A 26,775-nucleotide genomic window follows, 5' to 3' on the forward strand; every position below is an offset into this window, starting at 1 on the left:
TCACGATGTCCAGAAGGGAGAAGCAACCCAAGTGTCCACCAGCAAACAAAAATGAGTACGAGCCTACAATGGGGTATTATTTAGCGGCTGTCCTGTCACGTTACAACATGAATACAGCTTAGTGACACTCTGCTCAGTAAATAAGACAGTTGCAAAAAGAACTACTGTGTCATATGAGGTGCCGAGAGCAGTCCCATTCATAGAAACAGAAAGTGGAATGGGGGTCGCTGGGGGCTGGGGGAGGGGTAGAGGGGACCAGTTTACAGAACAGTGTGAATGCCCTCACCATGATAGCGCTGTACAGTTAAGATGGTGAATTTCATGTTACTGGTATTTTATCACAACAAAAATGTTTTTAATTAAAAGAAGAATTTCTGCAACCCGTGATCCTACCTACCATACCTTGTTTAATAGAGGTTAAGAAACTGACGTTTGTGTTTAATTATGTAACTTCCCTTATGATTTAGGTTTTTCATTCATTTTTCTTTTTTGATAATGTATAAAAAAACCTCTTTTATCCTCTATTTTTACAACCCGCTGTATTTGCCTTTTTGTATCTTGATGGATATTTAGTTTTGCTGTATCAATGCTTTTATGGCAAGCTGTGCTAAATGCTTTTTGAAAGCAGGAAGAGTAAAAATCCTTTAATAAATCGTAATTTCAAACACTAGAAAACCATTCCCCAAAGGGCTGTCTGTTGTACTTTTGGTACCCTGAGAGGGACGGGAAAATAGAACTCCCTTTATCACTCTCTCTTTTAGAGAATTCGCATTTTGCAAACGTAATCCTTTCTCATTGGCTGATTTTATAAACGATGCAGAGCACAGAGGGTCCCGACTCTCCTACCTCCAGGAGCTCATGAAAGGTGCAATGACATTTTTTAACTGGAGACCCTTTAGCAGCAGTATTGTACTCAACTGCACTTTTTCACCTAAACACCTTTTATTTAAGTGTGTAAGACATCACTTATTTTAGCAAGGAACTAGAAAAATAACCCTTTGAAGGGTTTCACTCTAGCCCTTGCATCAAACGATAGGCAACTGTCATCCCTTTGAAGGGCCTGTGTCCTTCCAGATAACAGGGCGCACCTTTCTATGATGAATTTTTTTAGGGTGCACAGGTCCAAAGTGATGTGAGTGCTTTGTAAATACCTGGCAGCTACTGAGAGAAGGTGAGCCCAATGATTCCAGAGACTATGAATTGCTCTTTAAACATGGATACAAACAACACACAGCAATGCTCGCTGAGGGCTGAACTTTTGAAGTCTCTGGAATCCCAATAAGAGGCTTCTTAATAAGCATGTTTACTAATGTGCTATTACACCCATAAATTGTGTCCCTGTGTGTGTGTGTGTGTGTGTGTGTGTGTGTGTGTGTGACTGAGAGTTAAACAGCTTGCCCGGTGTGGCACTCACACATCCTCACAGCAGCTCGGAAAGACCAGACCTCACTATGCCCGACACTGCCAACCACGTCCTTACGTCAGAGTAAATCTAACATCTTGTCATGTGGTCAGTGTCACAGATGGGCCCTGTCTCGGGCTTGTTATTTTCCTAAAAAAAGAAACAGTCCTCCCCCAAACCTTAATTAGAATAAAAATGACCACAATTTGAGCCTTCAAATTATTCCAGTTTACTGTTTTTCATTATTTTTCATAGTCTTACTAGATCTTTCCTTAATGGACAAATAAGATAACTCTGTGGAAGGACCATTTTCCTAGCTGTGGCTTCGATGCCTGTTCATTTCTGTAGTATCATTTATGTACAGCCAGGACAGAACTCAGCCGCTCGGGTCCACGGGTCCCTGGAGAACATGCTGTGGCCACTGCTTCACTGGACTAGTGTGCCAGAGGGCGGTGTCCCAATGTCCCCATGAAGGTCATCCCTTCTCTGTTGGTTTTACATGGTCAAGCCCAGTAATAGTGAAAAGCCAATTCGAGGTTTTGTTTGTCACCTTAATCGATGTTCCAGAAGGGATACGTTTTCGCTGAACTGCCCTGAGACTGAGGCGTCACAGTTTCCACTGGCTTTAATGAATGCTTCCACAGAGCAAAGTAACACTTGACCATCTTAAAGTCCAGGGGGGCCCTGGCTACATGGCAACCACAATTCACCACAGACGGACCCAGAAATCAGGAAATAATTTTACCTTAAACTTTTCTATCGTTTTTGGTAGAATATTCCTTTGTAGCTTCAACTTTTAAATACTTACATAGTTGGCACAGTTTCTTTTGGGCACAAGGACACGTGAGTTTGGTGGAGGGAGGAACACAGGCAGCTGCAGGCCACAGTGACAGTTCGGACTTCACAGTAAGTTAAATGGGGGGGGGTATCTATGATAAACTGCGTTACAAAACTGTTCTGGCTTGATGAAAGGTTTAACCTTAGTCATCACTGAATTGTGGGTTTCTTGGGCTAGTTACAATTTATTTAAGAAAGCGGTGTCTGAGAAACTGCTTCATGGCGCTCCCTATCGGATTATGAGAGAGACATGTGACCAAATATCTCACTCTACGGTAGGGTAAGGGACAACAGCAAACAGCGGAGCTCAGAAACAGAGTGCTGCTCACCGCCCCGTCTGTGCCGGCAGTGTGGGGTCTTTGGCAAAGGCAAAGGCAAAGGCGTAAGTACCGCTGCGCTCCGTTCCTGCCAAAAAGGCCTTCCTCCAGCAGCCCCTGCCCTGGTGCAGAGGCTGCCGGGGGCTGTGCGCTGGACGTGTTAAGACTAGCGGGCCACATGTTTTGATTCTATGCTTTGGTTAGGAAGTTCACATAGAAGCTCCTCCCTGACAGAGAAGCAGGTGTAGGACTTGACTAGAGAAAGTGACTTACTCCAAGTGAGAAAAAAAGGAAGTCAAACCTCGCCAAGAACAGTATTCTAGATTTGAACGCAAGGGTCTGGCCTCAGAGCCCGCTGCACTCTTCACTGGGGAACTAAGGTTAAAATGCCCAGGCACCTGAGACTCGCTCGCCATGCTAAGTTTTATCTCCAGAACTGCTCTGCACACAGGAAGGACACAAAAGAACAATATTCTCAAGCGATGGAATTTTTAAAAATACTTTTAGGCCTTATTTTTGTAGGCTATCACTTTCGTATTAATTTCTGGAAATTTAATGATATGCATACCCCAGATAGTTCAGGAGAAGACAGAAAAGCTTTAGTGACTTAAAATAGGGACCTTTGGGATATATACTTAAAGACATTGCCTAATTTTAGTGAACAACCACAGTTTCCTCACTTGAAAAGAGAAGCCATAAAAAGGTAAGAGTCCGACCTGATAACCAGTGAGTTTCAAGAATACGCACGGCGTTAATTCCCGAGTTTGGGAGCGCTGCTGGACCGTGGTCTGGGCAAAGGGTGATAGCAAACCGCTTCTTTCCGGTGCACTGAAAGATCTGTGTTAACCTGCCGCGCATGGAGTCATGCGTACCCTTCCTGATGCAGAAGCAACACTGTTCTAGCAACCAGCACCTGGCACAGTGACAACGGAAGACGCTGACGCTGATGAAGGTGCCGCTGTACCTCCACAGTGACAGCAGAGTGGCTCAACCTCGTGGAGGTGCCTTCCACAGGGTGGGGAGGGTGCCCGGTGGGGGCGTGGGAGGGGCAAAGCACCTGCGCTCACTCTTCAAGATCACAGATTCCTTCTTCTACCTTGAAAGTCTTGCTTTGGAAGAAGTAGCTGAACCTCCAGGGACAGTTACCACAGACACCATCATTGATCAATGGGGCCCCAGAAAGCACTTTCCAGCACCGGAACTCTGGGTGAAAGGTTTGACTCATTCTGAAAGCTGATAAACCATCTGCCTTAAAAAGAAAACAAAACTAAACTATGATGTTCAACCCAATTAATTTATTAGGAATTGGCCCTGTGTCCTTTCTTATTACTGATTCCGAACATCTGTCACAGAGCAGATTTTGTTCAGGACATTCTGAACGGCTGCATCATTCATGACTGCGGGAAGTAAGCACACCGCCACCAGGCCACTGCACCAGCAGGGACACCTGTTCCCGTAAGGCACCAACACACAACCAGGCGCACACCACACGGACACCACGCTTACGCAGTGTGGTCTGGGCGCCGCTGCTCCTCCACACCCACTCGTACAAAAGTACCAACAAGAGAACGAGGAAGACGGCTGACACTACGTCAATTTCTACTTTGACATTCTGTGAACTTCTGAACTTCCTATGATCGGCAGGCAGTGGTCATGCAGAATCTCTTTAACAACAAACCAATGAGTCTTTGGGGTTTTGGCCCAGAAGCAATGGGTTAAGGCCAACAGTTCAAAAGTATTAGGTCCCTGAGATCTTTTGAGCCGACAGGACTCCTTCCTGGACCAGGCACTGGCTCTGGGTGAGAGAGAGAGAGAGAGAAAGAGGGGGAGATGGGGAGGGAGAAAGAGGGAGAAAACGAAAGATCACAGTGAAGGAGAAGAACGGCTTCGCACTGCCACCTTTGTTCTTCTGGAAAAGCGTATAAAAAGCCTTACACACCATTTCAATGTTATAACAATGGGACGTAAGCTTTTAAATCAATAAACACGACGTCTGGTGGTACCGCCTCACTCTACAGTGTTTGGAGAAGGGAGAAGTGCAAGGGAGGAAGAAAGGCCAGGCAGGAAGAGAAGATGATGGGGGGGGGGGGTAAGGCCGGTGTTGAGGGCAGGAGGGAGAAGAAGGCAGACACAGTGAGAAAAACCAGAGAGTGGGAGAGAAACAGCCCCTCTATTCTGGTAAGTGAGCCCGTCCTTCGTGCTACATGCTTCCAGAACTTCACCCCGAGTTTCAGAGGCCGCCCCTTCCTGGGTGGGACAGACTCTGGGCCGGATGGTACTGTACGTGCCACCTGTTCGCGCCCCCCAGGCTGTGAGCCTCCCGCAGGGGCCACGCCCGGCCTTCGAACAGAGGATCCCTCAGTGGCTTTCCTCACGCACATCAGCCCAGAGGTGCCACAATCTCTTTAAACTCCCGTGGCCGCATCTTACAGAGAACTCATCGGTCACTTGGCACGTGCATATTTTCATGCTCGGGCACCACTCACACATCCGTGTCTTCATCTAAGGGGACGACAGAATTCTGGAGGCTGGAAATTCGGTCTCTCACTTTGGATTCCTTCGAACAGCTGTCATGGTGCTTTGCACCCTATAGATAATCTCAACATTTACTATGGACTGGTGGAATGCTAGTCATTTTTTTTTAGCTGAACAATAAAGAGATACAAATTTAACTTTCGGGAAAGTGATTATATTCACTTATGATTCATTAATGTCGTTCTCCCTGTTAAGCGACCTCATTCCGACTACAAGATCTCACAGCTCTAAGTTAACTGACTGACAACTCGGAACTAGAGACTCATAAGCCACGGGCAGCTGGAAGGGACTCTGAGACCCTCCCGCCTCCACTACTCTGTAGATGGGGGGAGACAGGTGGTACTGTAGGGTCCCACTCAGGGTCATGGATAGGCTGTTTGACTTTGAAACAACACAAAAGGAAACCAATTATATCATAGGCTAATTCTTATAATCAAGAGTTAGGGCCCTAGGGCATCTCGTTAACCTCATAACTAGACAAAGTTGAACAAAACAAGGTTATTCTAGGCTGTGCTGTCTGATGAACACGGCCTGAGCTTTCACGGGAATCCGGGACTCAAGCCTGGGGTCCACCTCCCAATGCCTACGTGAGCTCGGATAACCTACCAAACCGCTCTCTGCAGGAGGCTGCTGCCTTCTTATGAAACGGTGATGATAACACCTGCCGTGAACCCTGAGTGCCTGTGACTGTGACGATTCACACCACAGCACCGAGGACCAGCGACGGACAGGGAGCCCGGCTGATCCTGGGGCTCTGTTCCAGTGCGCGTCCATTCTCTGGGGTCTGAAATGCGGATTACTGAGTCTTCCTTGAGTGAGGAAGCAGAGATGCGGACCCCCAGCGAGGCGCCCCGAAAGCCAAGCAGAGTGAGGGTCTGGTCTGGGTGTCAATGACCCCTCTTCCAGGAGCTCTCGGAACATGACCTGAGGACTCCTGGGCATCCCTAAGACCCTTTCCCGGAGTCTGTGAGGACCCCTTTTCCCAACTATGTATCTGGGTGAGACTGAATTTTCTTTTATATATTTCGACCAAAACCACCTATCACAACAGACTAGTGTGAGAAGTGGGTGAGAGATGTAACTGTCTTCATTTGGGCTGATAGGGTTTTTAGAAAGGCTAAACAATGCCACTCTTCTAACATTTTTTGTTCTGAGAAAAATAGTTATTTCTCATAAAAATGTGTATAGTTTTATTTTTATTTATTAATATATAATAGTTATTTTTATTTTAAAAGGAATCAGTAATTTAAAGATTTGTTTTACTTTCTGAGATGAGTAAATACCAATAGATACGACACAAACAAAAACTCTTCAGGGTCCTCAGTGATTTGAAGGGCATAAAGAGGGTCCTGGAAACAAAACGTGTGCGAACCGCTCATCTGGCCCAGGTTCCTCTTCCGAATGAGGGACAGGGACGTGGAGGCTTGGGGACGTGACCTCCCTCAGTGGACAACACCCGGCTCGTGAGCACCGACGTGAAAAAACAAGCCCCCGGTCTTCAACACCTGAGTCTCGCATATCATCGTGACACCAGAAAGGCAGGAAAACAAACTTAGACAAATAATTCAAACTTGGAACCAAAGTTTCCATTTTCCCAAGAACATTTCATTTCACATTCGGGTTCTTTGTACATTGACCATATTATCACCCATTTTAAAGAATAACTCCTTTGAAAGATGACATATGATCGGTCAGTGAAGGTTCCGACTACACTCCCTGAAAGCACCTAATGAAACCCAGAACCGGCCCCACAGGCCAACACCTGGTGCACCTGCCTGAACACCGCGTTCCCCAGCACATCGATGTACACACCTTGGTGTGGTTGGAAAATTCAGATTTTGGACTCAGACACCTGGATTCAAAACTGGGAGCCACTTCCTCCTCCTCCTTAGAAGGAGACTGGTAGGTGCCTGCCTCCCAGAGCTGTGAGGAGTAAATGGAATGACGTCCTGGAGTCAGCACGGAGCACGGGAACTTCCACACACCTGCAGCGTCAGCTGATGGCACACAAACCGTCCCACTAAACTACATGACTGTTAACCAGTTCTGAACTCTAGTGTCCACGCAAAGGGAGAATGTTATGAACTAAATGTGTGTCCCTCCAAAATTCATGTACTGAAACCCCAACCCTTAAGGTGACGGTATCAGGAGATGGGCCTTTGGGAGGTGATAAGGCCTGGGGGTGGAGACCTCACGATGGGATTAGTGTCTGTAGGGGATGGAGCAGAGATGCCCTAGTTTTTTCTTTCTGCCACCGAGGACGCGGTGAGAAGTCACTGTCCACAGCTAGGGAGTGGGCCAGCACCAGAGCCCAACAGTACCTGCACCCTGGCCTAACAGTTAAACATCTGCTGTGTCAGCCACCAAGTCTGTGGTATTCTGTTACACTGGCCTCAGCTGATTAAGACCGAGAGGGACAGCAGACCTGTAGGGAGAAGGAAAGTTGGAGTTTATAAATGACCAAGCCCACGGCCCTGCTGAGGTGCTGTCTGTGTGCAGGTGGAGGGGCAGAGAGGAGGTCCCACTAGACAAAGGCTGAGGCACACGTGAACCTGTGCACTCGCTGGGGCAGCCCTCCCACCGGGGCACGGAGGACGCAGGTACACAGAGCGCTTTCCAGCAAGGAGACCAGGGTCTCCAAACAGGACACTTTCTCGCCCTTCTCCACTGTTTCTTTCGGAAAAGTATCAACCCCAGAAACTCCCCCAAATGAAATGACCTCATCAGAGCTCTCCAAGTACACAGCCCTATTTTATTAGCTTTGGGTTTTTGGGTGGAAGTGAGGGGTACAAAACCCAAGTCGTCATTCTCATGTGACACGATAAAAGTGAACAACATGTGGCTCAGATCTGGTATGAGAAGTTTCTAAAGACACTGGTGCCGAACGCACTTATACATCAAGACCCAGACAGGAGTGTTCTCCTGCTTCAGCCCAGAGGGCATCGCCCAAGCCCCCGGCTTGGGGTCACGGGAGGAAGCCCGGGACCTTCCTCAGTTCTGTAATCAACCCATCCCTCACCTGCTCGGTGTTGCAATACAATCACTGCATCAACATTAATTCTCCTCCATCAGTTTTGCCATAAGAAATGCACTCTAGTGATTTTGTGTTTCACTGAAAGGGAGAATATTTTTAGCGGAAGAGACCACGGTCCCTGAGCCTGCTAAGTGGAATAAAAAAAAATCAAACAAACAAACCAACATGCTAATATGAACCACCTTAGGCCTTCTAAAGATAACGTATGATCTTAAAATGGTTTTGACTTTTATTCGAAATGAAAATGAGCTCCCTCTCCTTAGCCAGAGGAAAGCATGGACACATTTCTTGCATCATTTCTCATCCATGTGATTCCAATATAGTTACACGCAGTTTAAAGTGCTCCTTCTGTTGGCAACCTCCTATTTGTTTTGCTTTAATTTCATACTCTCCTGGCCATTACCCAGCTTTATTAACTACTTAGGAAATTTCTCAAGTTCACTACCATGCAAGCAATATTAACATACAACAGTGTTGTTGAAGTAAAACTTGAAAACAAAACTCCACAAAAAAACAAATCCTGTTCATTAAGTTCACACGCCGATCCCTGAAAACACCGCAGGCCCTGACCCACAGTGGGAACCCTGTTCTGGAGCCTCATGCTAGGAGAAGTGCTCGCCAGCAGTCAGTCCAAGGGTGGCCACCGAGTGCCCATGATGCAGAAAGCATTTTGCTAGATACTATGAAGAATTTTTCGAAGTACGCTCCCTGTGCTCTTGGAGCTTATAGTCTATGTGGAGTGAAATGTATGCAAAACACACAAAGCACCAAACAAGTGATATAAAAAGAGTTTTTGGGGGAAAGAACTCACTCTCGACTTGGAAAGGAAATGATGTTATCAGAGAAGCGGCACCCTCGGGTCGGGCGTGAGAGACAGAAAAGAAAATGTTAGGAGCAGAAACACCAAGCGGAGCAGGCAGGACTAAGGGAAGCGAAAGGTTCATTTGGCTCGCACCGAGTTCATGCAGAGCAGCAGCAGGAAAGAATGCTGAAAACGGCATTTTAAAATTAATTAGTTCGTCAAGCCCTTACTGCTGCCAGATAGCATTCGAGGTGTTGGCGATGCCGCAAAGGTGAGCCAGAAAGGCGGGCTCCCTGCCCCCTGTGCCAACGTGGCGGGGGCAGGAGACCTGCTACACAGAAAATACAGGCGATACCACAGGGAGGAAGTGGGTGGAGGGTCTAGAGTGGTCTAGGTCTGGTGGTCAAGCAAAAGCTGTGTGAATAAGGGATACTTTGACCCCAATGGGATGGTAAGAAAAAGCCACCATCCTGCACAGGGCAAGAAAGAGCTGAGTCCAGAATGAGCGCGGCTCCTTTAAAGCACCCACAGCAGGTCCCCTGTGTGGCTCCCCAGGGCACGAGCAGGTCCTCCGGGAGAACACCTTCAAACTCCACCGTACCATTTTAAAGACCACTTTCTTACAGTTATGTGCCACCATCACAGAGGGTGAAGCCATGCTCCTTGGGGACAGCGCGGGTGGCATTTCTTCACAAAGCCAGCTGCACTTTTTGGCACTGCCCCAGCCACCCACTCGCCACCAACCGGAGTGTGGGCTCCGCGGTGCATTCACTGCTGCATTCCCAGTGCCCGGGACGGTGTTGGGCACACGGAAGCCGCCCAAGAAACATGTGCAGAAGGACTGGGCCGAGTGGACGCCCGTGTGTGCTTCTCCCCGGAGTGGGCCAAAACAAGGGGGGGTAGGCAGCAAAGAAAACGGGTCCAGAAAGGAGCTAGAAAGTCCCCCTGTGGCTCTTGTTTAAATTAACACCACCCTCCCCAGGGTTCCTGACCCCGCCCCCCTCGCCGTCAGAGCTGGCCCTGGCCCCTGCGTGCTCATTTTGGGACTTTTCCATAATGGTGATAGGGACTCAGAAGCAGCACCCACAGCCGAGCTGCCCGTTGCATTAAGAAATTCCCTTCTCTCTGGAGGGAATTTCAGGGGAAAAGGGGAAGGGTTTGCAGGAACAAGTATAAAGGACACATGGACAAAAACTAGAGGGAGTGGAAATGGGAGGGAGGTGGGGAGGGCTGGGGGATGGGCTGGGATGGGTGTCAAAGAGAGAAAACTATACTTGAACAACAATTAAATTTTAAGAAATGGTTTAATAAAAAAAAAGAATTTCCCTCCTCTCAATTGCTCTGATGGAAATATCTGGAAGCATCCAATTCTACTTCTTACCATTATGTTAGATTCATTAAGGGAAAAAAATACTACTATTGGGAAAAAAGGGGATTACGAGTAGCCACAGGGATGTAGAGTGCAGTACAGGGAATAAAGACGGTGACACTGTAACAGCCACGTGTGTCGCCAGGTGGCTGCTGGACTTCTGGGGGGTCATTTCGTAAGTTACATAAATGTCTAACCACTATGCTGAGCACCCGAAACTATAATACTGCATGTCAACTGTAATTTCAAAAGTAAAAACATTTTTAAAAAAGGAAGAAAATGCCTCTTTCTGTGAGGGACTGTGCCCACCCTTCCTCCACCCTGACACACATGGACTGAATGGTTATTTCTAGTTTGTAGCTTATGAGTCCCCTCAGGCCTCACTGCACCCTTCCCGAGAGTCCCCTGTGTAGCTTCCTTTAGGTGACAAGATGTCCTGTGTACCCCACCTCTGTGTGAAAGAGAGAATTCCACTCTGCAATGCTTCCGCCCTCTGCAGACAAGAATGGACTCCTTTCTACTCATTTTCCTTTACTCAGGACTCGCAAACTCAGCCCCATGCAGGGGCTGGGCCTGGGCAAAGGGGGCCGAGTGCAGAGCGGGGGGCAGCAGTGGAAACCCAGGTTCTGCATCGGCACAGGGCCCTCTACAGGGAGCTGCTCCTCCAGTCCCACAAGGGAAACACTCAGACCCTTCTGCATGCTGCACACCTCGGCCCTCTGGCTGCTGGTACAGGGCCTGGGTTTTCACAGGGCTCCATGCAGAGCTGAGGTGCGGAGGAGGAGCTGCTTCCTTTTAAAGTTCATTCCCTCACCAGAAGTGAAAAACAAACAAACCAAAACAAGGGAAATCTCAGTGATGGGAGGGGAGAGAGGGTGTGAGTGTGTGAGTGTGTGTGTGTGTGCGCGCGCGTGTGCGCGTGTCAGGGAAAGGGAGTGGGTGAAAGCAAGGAGGGGGAAATAGGAAAGGGAGGGAGGGAGGGAGGGAGGGAGAGAGCGGGGATGGGAGGTCAGCAGAGACTAGAAACTACACGGAACAGGTCCTGGTGGGCAGGGGGAAGAAAGCAATCCTATTCGAAAGAAGCAGAAAGGGAACTGGGGAGGGAAAGAGGCTGGTAACAGAGGGAAGAAAACAAATGAAGCCAGTGAAGGAGAAGCTGACCCAGGCTCCATCCGATGTCCTGGGCCCTCTCATCAGAACTCTTGTCCCTCACCCATCACTGACCCTGACCCTGACCCCAGACCCTGCCCATGCCAGAGAAGGAGTCAGGCATGGAAGTCACCCTAGTGGTTCAGGAATATCAATTGCCCAACCTCTGGACAGGAGTGCGGAGCCTGCCAAATTCTAACTCCACCCACCCTCAGGCCCCAGGAGGATGCTCTGACCCCAGCCTGAGCAAGTGACCCAGCCTTGGGACATGCAGCCTGCATGAGGGCCAGGCCTATGGGCGCTGGAGGACCTTAGCTCCAGAGGGACCTTCAGGGCACTGTCCTGTTAGCGGAGTTGCTGGGGAGCCCTTACGAAGGACAGCTAGACTGGGATAGCGCAGGGAGCCCCTGTCTGCCATGACGGTCAGCATGCCATGACCATGACCTGAGGTGACTGCGTCTCACACTTTCTCCCGGTGCGGCTGCCATGCAGGCGGCACTTGATCTGAAGATGGCGACACAAGGAGGGGTCAGAAAGTGGCACCAAGACTTACCTTCTCTATTTTACCAACGATCGGCGAGCCCAAACAATAAAAGGTTCAGAACCACAAAGGCAGTGAAAGGTCACCCAACACACGCTTTTTCACTGCGCTACAACTCGAGACAATATCATCCTGCTTCTGAAGTGCTGGCTGTGTCTTCAAAGGGAGTGTAACACTGAACCTTCATCTCAGAAGTTAATGAAAAACATTTTGAAGAAATTTCATTACGGGCTCAAACAGGAGTTTTAATATGTGCATTGAATCGATAAGAGATGTGAATATCTGTAGCAGTGATCTGGTACAATATATGATAAGCTGTTTCAAGGTAAAAATGGAATAATTAATCATTTAATACATAGTCGAAAAGTTTTAAGTTTATGAGGAAAGTTTTGTGCCGATTTGAAGTATTGACTCACATCTTCACTCCAATGTTTAATAATAAATTGGAAAGAATGCAGGCCTGTCTCCTACCTCCAATACTGCTGGTGCACAGCAGAGGGGAAGGTCTCTGGGAACTTCCAGATGTGTTTCTGACCCGAATAAATGACTGCCTCTTTCACGATTCCTCTTGAATAATGTCTCAGAGCCAATTTGACCTTCGCATGTCCCAAACTGTCCTCCCTTGCTTGTCCCTTCCAAACCCCGGTCCTTCACCCCGTTCCCTATTCCAGGGAGTTTCCCCCACCAAATCCTACCTGACCCTTCAGGCACAGGCCTGGAAGGCTTCTCATCCTAGACTTCTTCCTCCCCTCCCATTTCCACCGGAATCCAGCCACCAGCAATTCCTGCTGATTTTGCCTTTCAACACCTTGGCATGCCTCTCCATGTCCATCATTACAACGTCTTGCATTCAGGCCCTTCCTGCCACTGGGCCTTTGCACATGCTGGCGCCTCAGCCTAAATCAACTCCCCTCCTCCTACACTTCACCTGGTGGACATGAGCTTCATCAGTCCAAGGAAGGCTTTGACTAGATCAGTCCTCTCAGGGACTGCCCGCACGCAAAGCAATTTTCCATTCAATACTCCCCGCAATAACAACTTTAGGATTCTTTGAATAATTTCTTTCTCCCCATTAGATGGTTATGTTCCATGAGATAGGGACTATGTGCATTTTTTCATCATTCTGAAACCACTGCTCCAAACGCTGGTGCCAGTTAGCTAGCACTCCTGGAGTGACGCATGCCTGTGCGTTCAGACATGAGCTGCAGGTCATCCCCTGTCACTGAGCAGCTTCCCGAAGCAATGCCAGGTCTGGGCCAGCGCCCTGTATCAGAGCTACCACACCGAGCTCGATTTGACCAGGAGGCTTTGTGTCATTTCCAAATGCTTCCTGGGGTAGCCTTCCCTCTCCCAGTCCTCGAAAAAGCTCCATGCTGCTCTGTCTAGTTGACAGAACACTTATAGACGTCTGGGTTTGGGTTGAGGTAAAAGATTTTAGGAATAAAAAACAACTTTTCATTCAAATATTATATGGTATCATAACATTTAAACTACTTACAACACTGGAAAGAGATTTTTGTTGTTTCCGCTTCTGTCAATATTTTCTAGAACACATATTCATATAAAAGCTTATATGACCTTTCTTTTTCTTTTTGGCTCATTATTTTTTATTTCCAAAACTCTCTAATGACATTAATGCAAATATAAGGTGCTCTCTCTTAGATTTCTTTTGTTAAAAAGGATTTTACAGTTTTGCCCTTGGTTTGGAACCTTGACACTTGGATATTTGCAGACAATTAAAAATTAATAGATAACACCAAAAAACATAGGCAACAAAATAAAAAATAGATAAAATAGGCTTCATTAAAATTAAAAACTTCAATGTTAAAACTGTATCGAAGGAAATTACCAAGAGCGGAGAGACAACCCGCAGAATGGGAGAAATATACAAATCATGTATCTGGTATGGGTTTAATATTCAGAATATATAAAGAACTCCTACAACTCGAGAATGAAAAAGACAAGCAACCCAATTAAAAGTGGGCAAAGGACTTCAACTGACATTTCTCCAAAGTCAAACAAATGGTCAACAAGCATGTGAAAGATTGCCAACATCAGAGAAACGCAACTCAAAACCACCACGAGACGCCCCTTTGTACCTACTAAGGGACACGTCAGACAGAGAACGCAAACACAGTGAGGTCTCCCTCATACGTGGACTCTACAAAAGCCCCAAACGCTGTGAAACAGTGACTGCCAGGGACCCAGGGTGGGGAAATAGGGAAGATGCCATTTAAAGGGATAAATCTGCACCTAACAGACGCACGAGGCCTGGAGAGCCAATGCACAGCACCGTGAACATAGTCGATACTGTATTAGAATCCTTCAACTTGCTAAGAGACTAAATTTTAATTGTTCTCACCACAAAAAAGCAATGACACCTACACAATGAGACAGGGGCTGTCGCCACAACAACAATCCTATTCCAAGATGCAAATGGATGAAGTCAACATGCCGTACACCTTAAATTCACATGGTGTTCGATATCAACACTTCTCACCTATTAGTTCAACTGTTAGGAACACAGAGAGAAGCATTAGCAGGGGTGTGGTCAACATGGACATCACTTGCCAGCGCGCTGGGGATGTGAAACTGCGCGGCTGCTGGGCACGGCCGTGCTGTGGCTCCCTGCCAGTCGGATGCAGAGTCTGCGCAGGGCCCAGCAGATCCGGCCCTGGCTGTATGTGAAGGAAATGAAGGCGGGGCTTCGAACGAACTCCCACGCCAGTGCCGAGAGCAACAGTCACACCGGAAACCACCCAAATGTCTATAAACATCTGAACGAATAAACAAAATGGGGCCGATTCTCTTCGGTAAAAATAGACAAGGTGGTTATGTTCTGGAGAGTTGCGGCAAAGCCTGAATTAGCAAATACTGAACTGGTCTTCCATGGGAATTACAGGACTAGGCCCCGAGAAAGCCACTGGTCGTAGCGTTTTCATCAACTGATCTATCTCTACGGAATCCTGTCTTGTGTGTATTTCTGCTCAAAGACACCTTATTCACATATACTGTTCATTCACACACACCGAACCCACTGCCAACGGCACTGTAACCCGTTCCTGAGAGCAGCTTTTCCGGCACCTGCATGTTCTCCCTAAGGCACGTCACAGCCTTCTGGCCCTTAGGAACGCCAGGCCTCAGCAATATGCTAGGGAGTCATTTTAAACAGTGAAATCACCAACAAAAAGGGCAACAATGCAAACCCGTGGCACTAAACAGACCATCAAGAGGACACTTGTTTGTTTACAGCCCGGGAGCTGACACAGGACGGCACTCTCAGTTGAAACGCGTGCGCTGGGCGACTCAGACTCACCGCCTCTCTGCACACACCTGCACTCAACCCCAGAAGGGCTACAAGGCTCGACTTGGGGGTTACACATAAGTGTGCGCAGAGGCGGATTCACAAACACAGAACCTGTAAACAATGAGGATCCACTGTACAGACAAACAGTGGAACAGTATGCAGCCACGAAAATGAAAGTCTGCTACTCGCTTCAGTAAGGGTGAACGTTGAGAATGTGCTAAGTGAAAGAAGCCAGACACAGAAAAGACACCTACTGTAGGATTCCACTGAGATCCAATGCCTGGAACAGGCAAATTCGCCCACCAGAGGTCTGCAGGGTTTGGGAGGAGGGGGGATGTGGAATCGTTGCTCACTGGGGGCACGGTTTCCGTTGGGGATGACGAACGAGGACTGGGGGTGGACAGAGGTGACGGCTGCAGAGCAAGGCGAGTGTGATTAGTGCCACTGCACCACGCATGTGGACTGATCACAGTGGGACATTTTGTTCTGTGTATTTTATGACAAAAATATATGTGCTAACTAGAATTAAGTCATTTTACTCTTCCGTAAAATAAAATGGAGATTCACAGGACAACCCTGCCAGAAATTCTTACCTACCCACATTTCCTTTTTAGGAAGAGGGTCTCCATCAAGGATACCCTCCTTAATATGTTTCTCTTTTGGTTTATAAACCATATTTTAAAACAGGCTTATTACTGAATGATATCAACAGATTATTAAGGAAGACAAGTACGTTACAATGTGCGTGTCAGTTCTTTGGCCTCACTTCATGCTGCTGGTGAACACTCACGCAGTAGGAGAACTATTTTTTGTAACTGCCAAAAGAAGGGCCAGCTTCAGAACCCAGAGCCGACGCTCCTGGTCCATCCTGAACAAAGCCGTCGGGGTACACACACCACGTCTGGGTGGGCTAGTCCTCCTAGGCAGGCGAGTGCTGGCACTGTTTCGGGACCTCGGTGTTCTGTGTTCACTTTTCCTCTTTCCCACGGCTTTTGTTTCTTTTACCATCAATCTACTCCTCATCAGCTTCCTTCCCTACTGAAAACCCCTATTTTCATATCTCGAGAGAGAGCCATCTGTTAGAATGTGGCTGGGGTTCACTTCATAATTCAAACATTCCTTTTCGTTTTCTGTGTTTCTTGACCCAACAATTACAAAGAAGCACCGCGGGATATAAACGGATGAAATGTGCTAATGTGGAATACAAACAGCATTCAAATGTAAACCTCGCATGGGAAGGAACTCGTGGCCAAAGAGAAACCTACTGCGATTCTTTCAATCTCGTAAGATGCACCGTGACACCAAGAAGGCCCCACCAGGGAATAACACGTGGCCTCTCTGGGGACTGCGGGGAAGAATGGCTGTGGCTGTCAGAGAGCACACGGAGCAGCTGTGCACTGTTCACAAAAGAACCATTACGTGAATGTGCGCGGGGCCTGGCACTTCGCATGTTCGCATTTCCTGGAAATTAGACGGTCTTCTCTACTGGAGTAGACACCAAAAGAGACTGTTTTCTATGAATCGTGGCTTTGTACCAGTCAAGTTTTGGGAGCCAACTGGATCATCTCTCTTTTGGGGCAATTCCCACATACTATTATGTGAGATTTACTATATATATGGATTTATATATACTCAGGCATGTGCATGACAATTTAGTAAAAGGTAATCTTTAAATTCTCAAATGACAGATTTTTTTTAACTCTTACAAATGCACGTAGGAGTGGATTCTTCCACAAACACACATCTGATTGGAAACCATAGGCAAGCATAACAAATAACTCTGCAGTCTACCTTATGAAGGCTAATTAACAGGTACTTACTCATTAAAGATGAGGTCTGGTGCGAAGTAGAGAAATTGGCTGTTCGTGTGTTTGTATGACCTCCAGCTCAAGGCAAACGATGAGAGACACATCCAAGAATACTGGATCAGGGTGATTTGGTCCTCAAGAGGCAAGGTTTTAAATCCTGAAGGGCAGATCAATTACACACAGACATGCACTTAGCCTTGAAGCCCACTCCGGGAACAGGCTTCCTGGGTCAACCCCAACCAACCACCTTTCTCTAACAGACTCAGATCAAACCCACAGTCATTTACAGAGCACCCACCATGGGCCTGGCTCTGCTGAATGCTTCGTTTAAATTCACCCTGAATTCTCATGAGGGTGAACTGCCTGGGAAAATAAAACTGGGGCGTTCAGGGCGTTTCATGGTAGATGATGATCTAAAACCTTTTGTTGGCATGGAAGAATTTGTCTTCACCTGTAAAACTTTTGATCCTACTCTCAGTGAATAACATTAGCATAAAGGATAATTTAACAGCCATGAACTACTGCGTATCAGTAAAAATGGAAGATTTTACTCTTCATGAACTTGAAGAAGTATTATTCTTTCCTTCCCACGGTCTGGGATGACACTGGACCTCAACGAGGTTCTGAAGTAGGATAGGTGCCCTCGGCACCTGCCCTCCCCTCTGCCCTGGCCTGCCTTTCTGGGCCTCAAGCCCTTCTTTTTCCCCCTTTCCAGGTTCTGTATTCCCAATGACATCATACTCTCCCTTCATTTGTATGGTGTCACCTGGGGAAGCTCATCTTCAAGGAATCAGTCACCTGAGCTTTCCCCAAACTTGTTCCTTATGGCTGCTGGTTGGTCATTTAAGAAACTGCTTTGAGTAAGTGAACTGGGCCAATGTGGCTGCAATTCTAAGTGATGTTTCTGTAGATGAATAGGGGCCTTATTAATAAAATTCTATGGCATAAAAATGACTAAAATGGGAATTTCAAAGACAATTTAAAGGGTGCTGGAGGTAAGATGATATTCTTAGAAAGAACAGACTTTCAGGAGCTCATACGACTTACTAGATAGGTCTTGGTTTATTCAGTATATGGTTAGGTTAGCCTTGGTTACAAGCTGTAAGCAACAGGCTCAGTCTGTGCTTTCATAATCAGAATGTTTTGTACCTTATTCATATTTCTGGGATGAAGTTTTGCCTTGCAATCACCAACACGAGAACTACATTAACAACAGACAGATTATCAACAGAACCCTTAACCCTAAGTGCTCAGGAGAAGTGAGCCTGCTACCCAGGTTTTTGCTACACATGTGATTAATTTGATAACAATTTAACAACTCGCTACTGGGATTGAAGGGAAAGCTAACTCCGATCCTGCTGATGGAGCCGGTAAAATGTGTTTGCCCGGATGTGTCTAGTTCAGGACGCAGACAGTGAAAGGAGAGGCAATCCTACCTGGAATTACCTTTGCCCACTTCACGACTTGGATCATCTGCTTGCCCGCCAGCCGGTTCAGAGTGGAGAGCAGGTTTTCGGCCGTGTCGGGTTTGGAGTTGTCGTAGCCGGCGTACACGACTTCGGGTTCGATGTTCCCGAGGATCGCGGCGGGGGAAGGCGTGAGTGCCCGGGAGATGGTGGACAGCTGGGGCACCAGCGCTGTGTTGACGGAGGGCTCTTTCGCGGGCGCGATGTATGTTGTGCCTTCCTCGGGGCTCTGGGGCGGTGGGGGCGGGGGCTGCTGCTGTGACTGCTCCTCGTGAATCCCTTTTAACTTCCCCAGCTTCTTTGACTTTCGGGCTGTAAAAAATTATAAGCCATATGGACAAATTAAAATAATAATAGGGATATGCTACATGAGGTAAATTACCATCAAACGTTGACTTATATAGGATGGGGCAAAAGTAGATTTACGGTTGTTCCCATGGAAAACAATATGATAAGTGATAAAAATCCAAGGCTATACTCTGCTTTGTGTACTCACAGCTGTAAACCTACTTTCGCCCCAGCCTGTATTGGTTAAAGCGTACCTGCCTGTCCTCTAAGAGAAATACTGCCTTGACTAAGATAGCAAGAGGAAAAGTGCCTTTTTAATATTTTTCTAAAACCAGGCACTGTCCCAATGCTTTACATAAATTAACCAATTTAACGATTTTAGAAGGGACTATTCTGATTCTCACTTTATAATGAACAGAAGGAGACCAGAAGGGTTAAGAAATCTGCCCAGGATCACACAGCAAGTATATGTAAAACAGAGATACACATCCAAGGGAAAGATATATCATTTCGTATGTTCAACCTCAACTGAATCTTACATCATTAATTCCCATTTTCCCACCAAAGAGGCGCCAGCAGTCGCTAGGATGGCCTGATTGAGCTCTCTACCTTGGGGCGGTCCCTGCCCCCTCTCATGAGCCGTCCCTGGCCCTCTGACCCGGTCTTCTTGGGTGCTTCTCCCTCTTCCTGTTGCGGCCCCTGCCCAATCCCCTGAGTCGACAGAGTAGTTATTTTGTGGAAACACTTCTAGCCCTCTGTCCCCAGTGTATTGTGAACTGCAGAAATTTGGGAGTTCCTCCTCTTTCTTAGCCCCTGGGACACCTTGGCAAACGCTACACCTGGTGAAAGCAATTTCCAGATTTCCTGTGTGAGTGGGAGGGCAGTGACCCCCCAGCAGCACAACCAATGGGAAGAAATTAGATATCTGGGTGACTCCAAACTGCACAGCTACCTAGTAAATGTACAGAAACTGATGCTTCCAAAAATTCAGGTGCAAGTTACACCGATACATACAAAATACAACCTCTCCAAATCTGTCCCATTCTATGTTTTCGATGTAAGTAAGCAATCACACACTACACAGCCTAGTACTTAACTGCACAGTATTACATAAGAATCCCACTTTAAAATTTTAGAACATAGTATGAACAAGTGGCCATACGTTCTGATGTACCCAGAACAACCCTGGTTTCTGCTTGTTTTCCCAGCCAGCCTGATTACCAAGAGGGCCCTGTTTACTCCTAAAAGTGCCAGATTTGGGTCCATAAAGAAATACTGTTTATCTTAGCTAACACCAAGGAAGCAGTACTAACTTCAATAACAAGTGACTTTCTTTCACAGTTCTTTCAAGGGCTATTAAACTAGATCATGGAAAATGAACAAATGAGGAGGAGGAAGGCGATACTGGCAGGTAGCTGGGTGGGGCTGGGGTGGAGGGCAGGTGGGTGGGGTGGAGGGACAGATGGATAGATAGGGAAGATTGATCAGGGTATAAAAAGAGGAGAAAGCCCAGAACTAAGGGCTATGGTAACAACTCACATTGTAATTGTCCTGTTTTCCATTTTTAATAGAATTTATTTAAACGTTCTGGAAGGACCCAGACAACTCCTACTTAGTTCTAACATATGTGAGGAATTTACAGGATACACATTTAACATAGTACTCGACTATGCCACACCAACTGACTTGATTTTAGAAGTGATCATTCATGTTCACAATACAGCCATTAATATTAACCACATTCCGCATGGAAACTATTAGCAGTTCGGATAAAAGACAAGCCACCGCCGACAGGTATATCTGCCACGCATTCATTAAATATTAGGATGGGCTTAAAAGATGGGCAAGATGTAATTCCTATTTGCATGGAGTTTAAAACCAGCAAAAGAACTTGAAAATTTCAATCACTTCATTTCTTACAGAACATCTCCTCTGACAAAAAACCAGTGGAAGCAGAACCATCTGACTTTTAGAACTGTCTGCATGAAAAGCAGGCGTATCCAACCACGCATACTAATGGAGCCTCAGACAAAGGACTGCCCGCGGCACTGAGCACACAGTAGGGCACACTGAGCACACTGAGCTTCTGATGAATGAATGAGTGAACAAACAAAAGAAAAAACAACCAGCCAAAGGCCTCACTTTGTCTGTTGCCTCACACACTGGGCCAAACAGAGAAGGAGAAGAAAAGAACCCAACGCCTAGATTATCCTGAATGCTGGTCACTGACTGTGTGAAAGGCTGGGAATCCCCTGCCCAGCACATGCTGGTCACTTGGGAATCCGGCACGTGGAATTGCCTCTGTGTTACATCAACTTTTCTCGAAGCTGCAACCCACTCTCCTGTGAAAAGAGGTCGGACGGCAGTGCATCCCTGTCCCCTAGTCACACAGGGCTAAATGGATGAGAAACAGAAAAACATGCTGATGATCATTAGTGACGTCTGAAATTCTGTTTCAATGTTACTTCCATCATTTCCCATAATTTTGCAGATATTAAAAATGTTCCAGTTCATTAAAACGCCCTTGTTCTTTGTTAGACTCAATCTGATGATAACCACCGTTTGATTGACTAGAAAGAGCCCAGGGTGATATTTTCAAATTTTATGAAGAGTGATATTTGCTTGCAAATTAATTACAAAATTCAATTCACATTTTTTAAGGCCTTAGATCCATAATGCTGTGTTTGTTCTCATGGTCGATTTAAGGTCAGTGCTATGAAATACAATGAAGAAGAATGCTTAATACTTCTTCTAATATTTACGCATAAAGCTTCGGCCCGGGGCATAACCTACCCAACAGACTTGCAACATAATATCAGCATCTCAGTTACACTTAACTTTATGCTGAGATGTTGTGAACATATGTGGGATACTTGCGATTGAACGATAATCTTTATGTACCCAAAATGGTTCAAGATAATAAACATTCTCATCGGGGGCCAGGGTCCTCAGCCAAGTGTGTTTATCCAGTACCTTTTCTAAAAGCACGGATGTAAGGTTACACACGAATTATATGGCTCAGCAGCCTTCCTGAGATGCCTGACAATTTCAGACTGCTCTTCTAACACTCGCTGTATTATAAAATTATAGTTCCTGAAAGTTGATCATGTCATATATATTTCTGTAACATCCTTCTCCTCAGTGCTTAGGGGTACTCCGGAAATGTTTGTGGGCTCAATTTGTTTCATTTTCAAACTTTAATAAATACTACATACATTAAGTATTAATTTACTTCCATGCAGGAAACATGTAAGTTTCTGACATTTTAAAATACAATGTCTGAGTTATTAATTAGCACTCCTTTTTAAAAATTTCTAACTGTATAACGATCCATTGTAGAGTTAGTGCTTTTAAAATGTCATCACTAAAATAAAAATGACCTAAATGTACTGGGCACTTATGTGCTAAGCACAGTTCAAAACTGTGACTAGTCACATGATTTCCATTTTACAGGGGAAGGAATGGAAGCATGAGGAGGTAAGTGCTTCAAGGTGGCAGCCAGGGCTGGGTTTTGATCCCAGCTATGGCTCGGAGCCCGCGCTCTTAACCTTAAATGCCCCCCACTCTCTCCTCTACTCCTTTTCTCTTAATATTTTTAAAAAGATTTTATTTATTTATTTTTAGAGAGGGGAAGGGAAGGAGAAAGAGGGAGAGAAACACCACTGTGTGGTTGCCTCTTGCGCGCCCCCTACTGGGGACCTGGCCTGCAATCCAGGCATGTGCCCTGACTGCAAATGGCACTCAATCCACTGAGCCACACCAGTCATGGCTCTCATTTGCATTTTTTAATACTTTGGGTTAGCATAGGCTTCAAATCCAAGTGTATAATTAAGTTTGCTAATTACAGAGGAAAACCTTTAGCCAAAGATATTTGATGAGCAGGTTTCCATGATGCAATGCAACAGAACATAAATGGGGGTTCTTATGACTACCCAGCACCTTACTTACCAGAACATGGAGCTAATGGTCACTGGGCTGGGCACTCATGCTCCCAGGTGGCCAGAGACACACTTTATTGCTCAATTGCCAGCACCAGTTGTGTGAGCGTACACGCATGTAGCGTGCATTAAGATGGCTATAAACATCTCCCAGTCCCACTTGCACCTACAGGGTCTCACCTGCCCTACCTGGATGTTACAGTCACTACTACATGGGTAGTGGCTACCCTCAGGTGCCAAGGCCTCAGTTGCCAGCAGCATCTTGACAGCCACTGTCTCCTGGCTTTGCTGGGAGACAGAACTCTAGTGATTCTCCACAAACTGTTCCCTGGCAGCTGTGCAACGGGCAGGCCCTCCTCCTCTCCTGGCCGATGTGCAAAACAGCCAACAGGGAGCATCCGCTGGGACCCTACCAACACTGTGGGAAACTCCCAGTGGGGACCTCGAGGTTCACGAAGGCTGTGACACGGGGCGTGAGCAGACTTCCTTTCTGCTCTGCTCTACCTCCTCGTCGGGCTGATGGGACCCGGTCCTGCTGCGGCAGAACCATCCTTCCTGCGTCCCCCAGTAACGCGGTGACAGGGATGGGTTCTCACGGTACCTGTGTCACTGTCTTTTTCAAGTGTGTTCCGTTAAAGATTCTTTAGACCCAGACTTAGGTAATCAGTACAGCTCCCTGACCCCTAAAGTAGAACAAAAGGCTGATATAGAATGTTTTCAATCACAACATTTCACTGGAAAAATTTAAAGTGAGAAGGAATTCTGTCATTTTGGAAATCCCTCATGCCGGGCAATTTCAGGTCTTGGCAGTAACTATTACAGAGAGGATGCATCGAAATTATAGGAAAACGTGTATTTTTCTGTTCACAGGCCAAATGTGATCACTGGCGTTAACCCTCAGGCCAAGAACAGCACCAGCCCCCAGTGCTTGCCTTTCACAGACCACTTCTCCGGCCACCTGCACCTAGGTGACGTGTCCCCACTTTCCAGACCCTCTTCATTTGCACGGCTTCTCTCTGCCTCTCTGGAGCCAGAGGAAAACCACCCTGAGAGTCAGGGACACGACCAAGTTCTTCTGTCATGAAACCAGAGGAAGCAGCGTTATCTTCCCACACACGTCACCGGGCAGCAAGACTTCTCGTGTGTGTGCTGATATCGGCACTAACACACACAACAGGACCAAGGCGCAGGTCCAGGCCCATGTGGTTTCAAGAATAAAGAATTAGCTTCTCAATCGGTGATAATGAAGATACACTGCCATTGTTAATAAACACTCCTCCAGAGGCTAAAAACTTGAGAAGAGCACGTTTTAAAAAAGTATCTCCAAATCATCTCACATTCACCTACATAATTTAACAAATTAAATCAATAATATCAAAGTACTGATCTTATTAGCAGAGAAAACATGCTAAGGCAACCTCAGACTCAACCTCTGACTACTTTAAAAGAGACTCCACACCCCCCCCACACACACAAGACGGTAAGACTGTGTGAGGTGATGGCTATGTTACATATGAGTTGATCGTGGTCATCACCACACGGGCATATTCATATAACATGTTGAACACCTTAAACATACCAGTTTTTATTGGCCAGTCATAACCTCAATAAACCTGGGGTAAAAGCCATTCCAAATGAATGGATCTCCACTTGTTAAGTTTTCATGTGTGTATAATCTTCATAGATATCTTTATGTCTTTAATAAAGATAACTTTGTTGCTACTTTTAAGGGTATGCTCACCCATCACTTGGCCTGTAACTACTACCCACCCATTGTGTAGATATGTGCTGGCCTCGTGAGCAGTGCAATGGTGGGTAACAAGACCTAGGCCCGGCCCAGAGAGACAGTCTCGGGAAAGCTACCACCATACCGAAGAAAGTGGTTTGGCTTGTGCAGCTACAGTATGTTGCGGGTCAGCTGCACTAACAATATATTCAGAGTCACACGATGGCAGGGGAAAGATTTTAGTTTTTCCATGGAGCTCACCCTTTCCTCTACTCTCGGCTTAATTTTCCCCATGCCCTGGTTTGCTTTTGTTGCCATTCAGATCACGGTGAGGGCCCACATGGACTAGGCCATCTCCAGTGTGGGAAGCCAACCGAAATGAAGGACACCCCTAAGAGGAGAGTCCCCGAGACTCCCCATCTGAGCAGGGAGACTGCAGGGAATCTGAGGGAGCTGCAGTAGGGGTTCGCTGATTTTGCAGAGACAAGAGCAAGGTTCTGAAAGACAACGCCCAGTGACACCTTCCCTGCTGAAGACAAGAAGTCAGAAGGGGCAGAGCCAACATCTACCTGCCAGGTTCTTCTGGGGCTAGCCAGATGAGTAATTAATTACTATGATTGCTTTTACGGCATTTATATTTTCGATAATGATATCTTTTTTCTCCTGTAATACTTAGCAACATTTTTCCCTCCTTTTTTCTGTTTAATGCCAGTCAGACCGGGGACGTGTGCTCACACAGGAGGACATGTGTGGGGGGGTCTCCATTTGGGCCAGAGTGTTTTTTTAAGAGCACGGTAGCCTGTCTCTGAGCTCTGGCCCAGCTGCGTGAGACCAAGAAGGACTCTCAGAGGAGGCGGAGATCGGATGTCAGAGAAATGGCCTCTTGGTGATGGAGAAACCTTCCAGAGGAGTCTTCCACTGGACCTCAGCTCGGTTTGTACTAATGGAGAGGCTGCCACCGGGCTGAGGAGCGGGGAGCTCAGCCCGCACGGGAGCTCCCAAGCTCCTGCTGGCACTGCTTCGAAGACCCGAATAATCCCAAGCACTGGCAAAGCAGGGAGGCCGCTGGGGCCTGGTGGCCGGGCTGTGGGCAGCAGGTTCCCGCGCTGCCCTCGCCACTGCTGTGCTGCCGCCTCCAGGAAGCCTCAGGAGGGGAGTGACAAATGACAAACCCTCCTCCACTCCTAAAGCCCTGGACAAAAAAATTGCTTATGAAAGAGAAAGGTGGAAAAAGACTGGGGCTGACTTATTCTAGGGTAGAAGGGGAGGGTACATGAGAAACCAAACTGCGACTTCAAAAACTTCAGGCACTTGCCAAATCATGGTGAGCGTTTCTTTTTTCTCTCCACAGAAGGCAGGATAAGATACAAAGTCTTTAAAGGGCAGAGGAAGGGACCTGGATCAGATGTTAGGATAATTTTGTCCAAGAGTTCTGGAAATGAGTTACAGAAAGAGCCTGCAATGCAATGCTGGCAAGAACACACGGACTCTCTTCTAAAAACTCTAAAGGAACAGAGGGACAGGTAAGCCGCACACCTGAGTGCGGTCCTGCCCCAGGGCAGATGGACGGGGCCGCGTGAGGCGGACCCTACAGTGGTAAGTAAGTAAGGCCTGCCTTTCATTTGCCTGGAAGGAACTACTCTGGTTCATGTTTGTCTGAAAGACAGGAACAAATCCCTTACACTTCTCAGTGTGGTCAGGCACCATTATGGAACTATTCTGCAGAACACTTTAAGGGCAAATACTGTGATCTCAGGCTGTGTGCCTGAGACCCAACACCACAGGAAAACAAAACAGCAACCCCCCCAAATCCCACCTCCACCACCTCCCCCAGCACTCACTCCATCCTTTTTAAATAAATAGTGTCACCACTATAAGTTTCAGTTTTGTATTTAAAGTGGGCTCTTTGGTTTCTCCTAATCCTGAGATTATATAATTTTATTAGTGGGAAACATAGCAATAGCAATGAGCTATTATTAATTGAGAATCTGTATGTCATGTGCCAGGACAGCATCTTTAAAAAATACCATCGCACTTCATGCTCGTAAATGCCCTATGAAGTAGGCACCGCTGCTGCAACCACCGCTGCACAGGGTCCCAGGGACGGCACTGAGTGGCACTGCGGTGGCTGGGAGCAGGTGGTTCACTGTAGTGATACGGACAAACAGCACAGAGAATCCCCACTGCATTTAAAGATGACACTCCACCAGGAGGTCCGAGGGGTGTGAAAAGGACCTAGAGCTCCAGTGATGTCTA

The 26,775-nt window shown here is 46.9% G+C and overlaps 1 protein-coding gene across 3 annotated transcripts in view; it reads right to left on the minus strand.

Moving 5' to 3' along the window:
• Positions 1 to 26,775, minus strand: part of NR3C2 (nuclear receptor subfamily 3 group C member 2) — a 300,548-nt gene that overhangs the window by 38,241 nt on the left and 235,532 nt on the right. For all 3 annotated transcript variants that reach the window (XM_037162360.2, XM_053658650.1, XM_053658651.1), the window contains exons 5-6: positions 18,538 to 18,879; positions 17,114 to 17,258 (exon numbers count right to left, since the gene is read on the minus strand). In XM_037162360.2, coding sequence (XP_037018255.2) covers positions 17,114 to 17,258; positions 18,538 to 18,879 — 487 coding nt within the window. The remainder of the gene's footprint in view (positions 1 to 17,113; positions 17,259 to 18,537; positions 18,880 to 26,775) is intronic.

Source organism: Artibeus jamaicensis, unplaced genomic scaffold (assembly GCF_021234435.1).
Source record: "Artibeus jamaicensis isolate MK-2021 breed Jamaican fruit bat unplaced genomic scaffold, CSHL_Jam_final scaffold_537, whole genome shotgun sequence".
Classification (NCBI taxonomy): domain Eukaryota; kingdom Metazoa; phylum Chordata; class Mammalia; order Chiroptera; family Phyllostomidae; genus Artibeus; species Artibeus jamaicensis.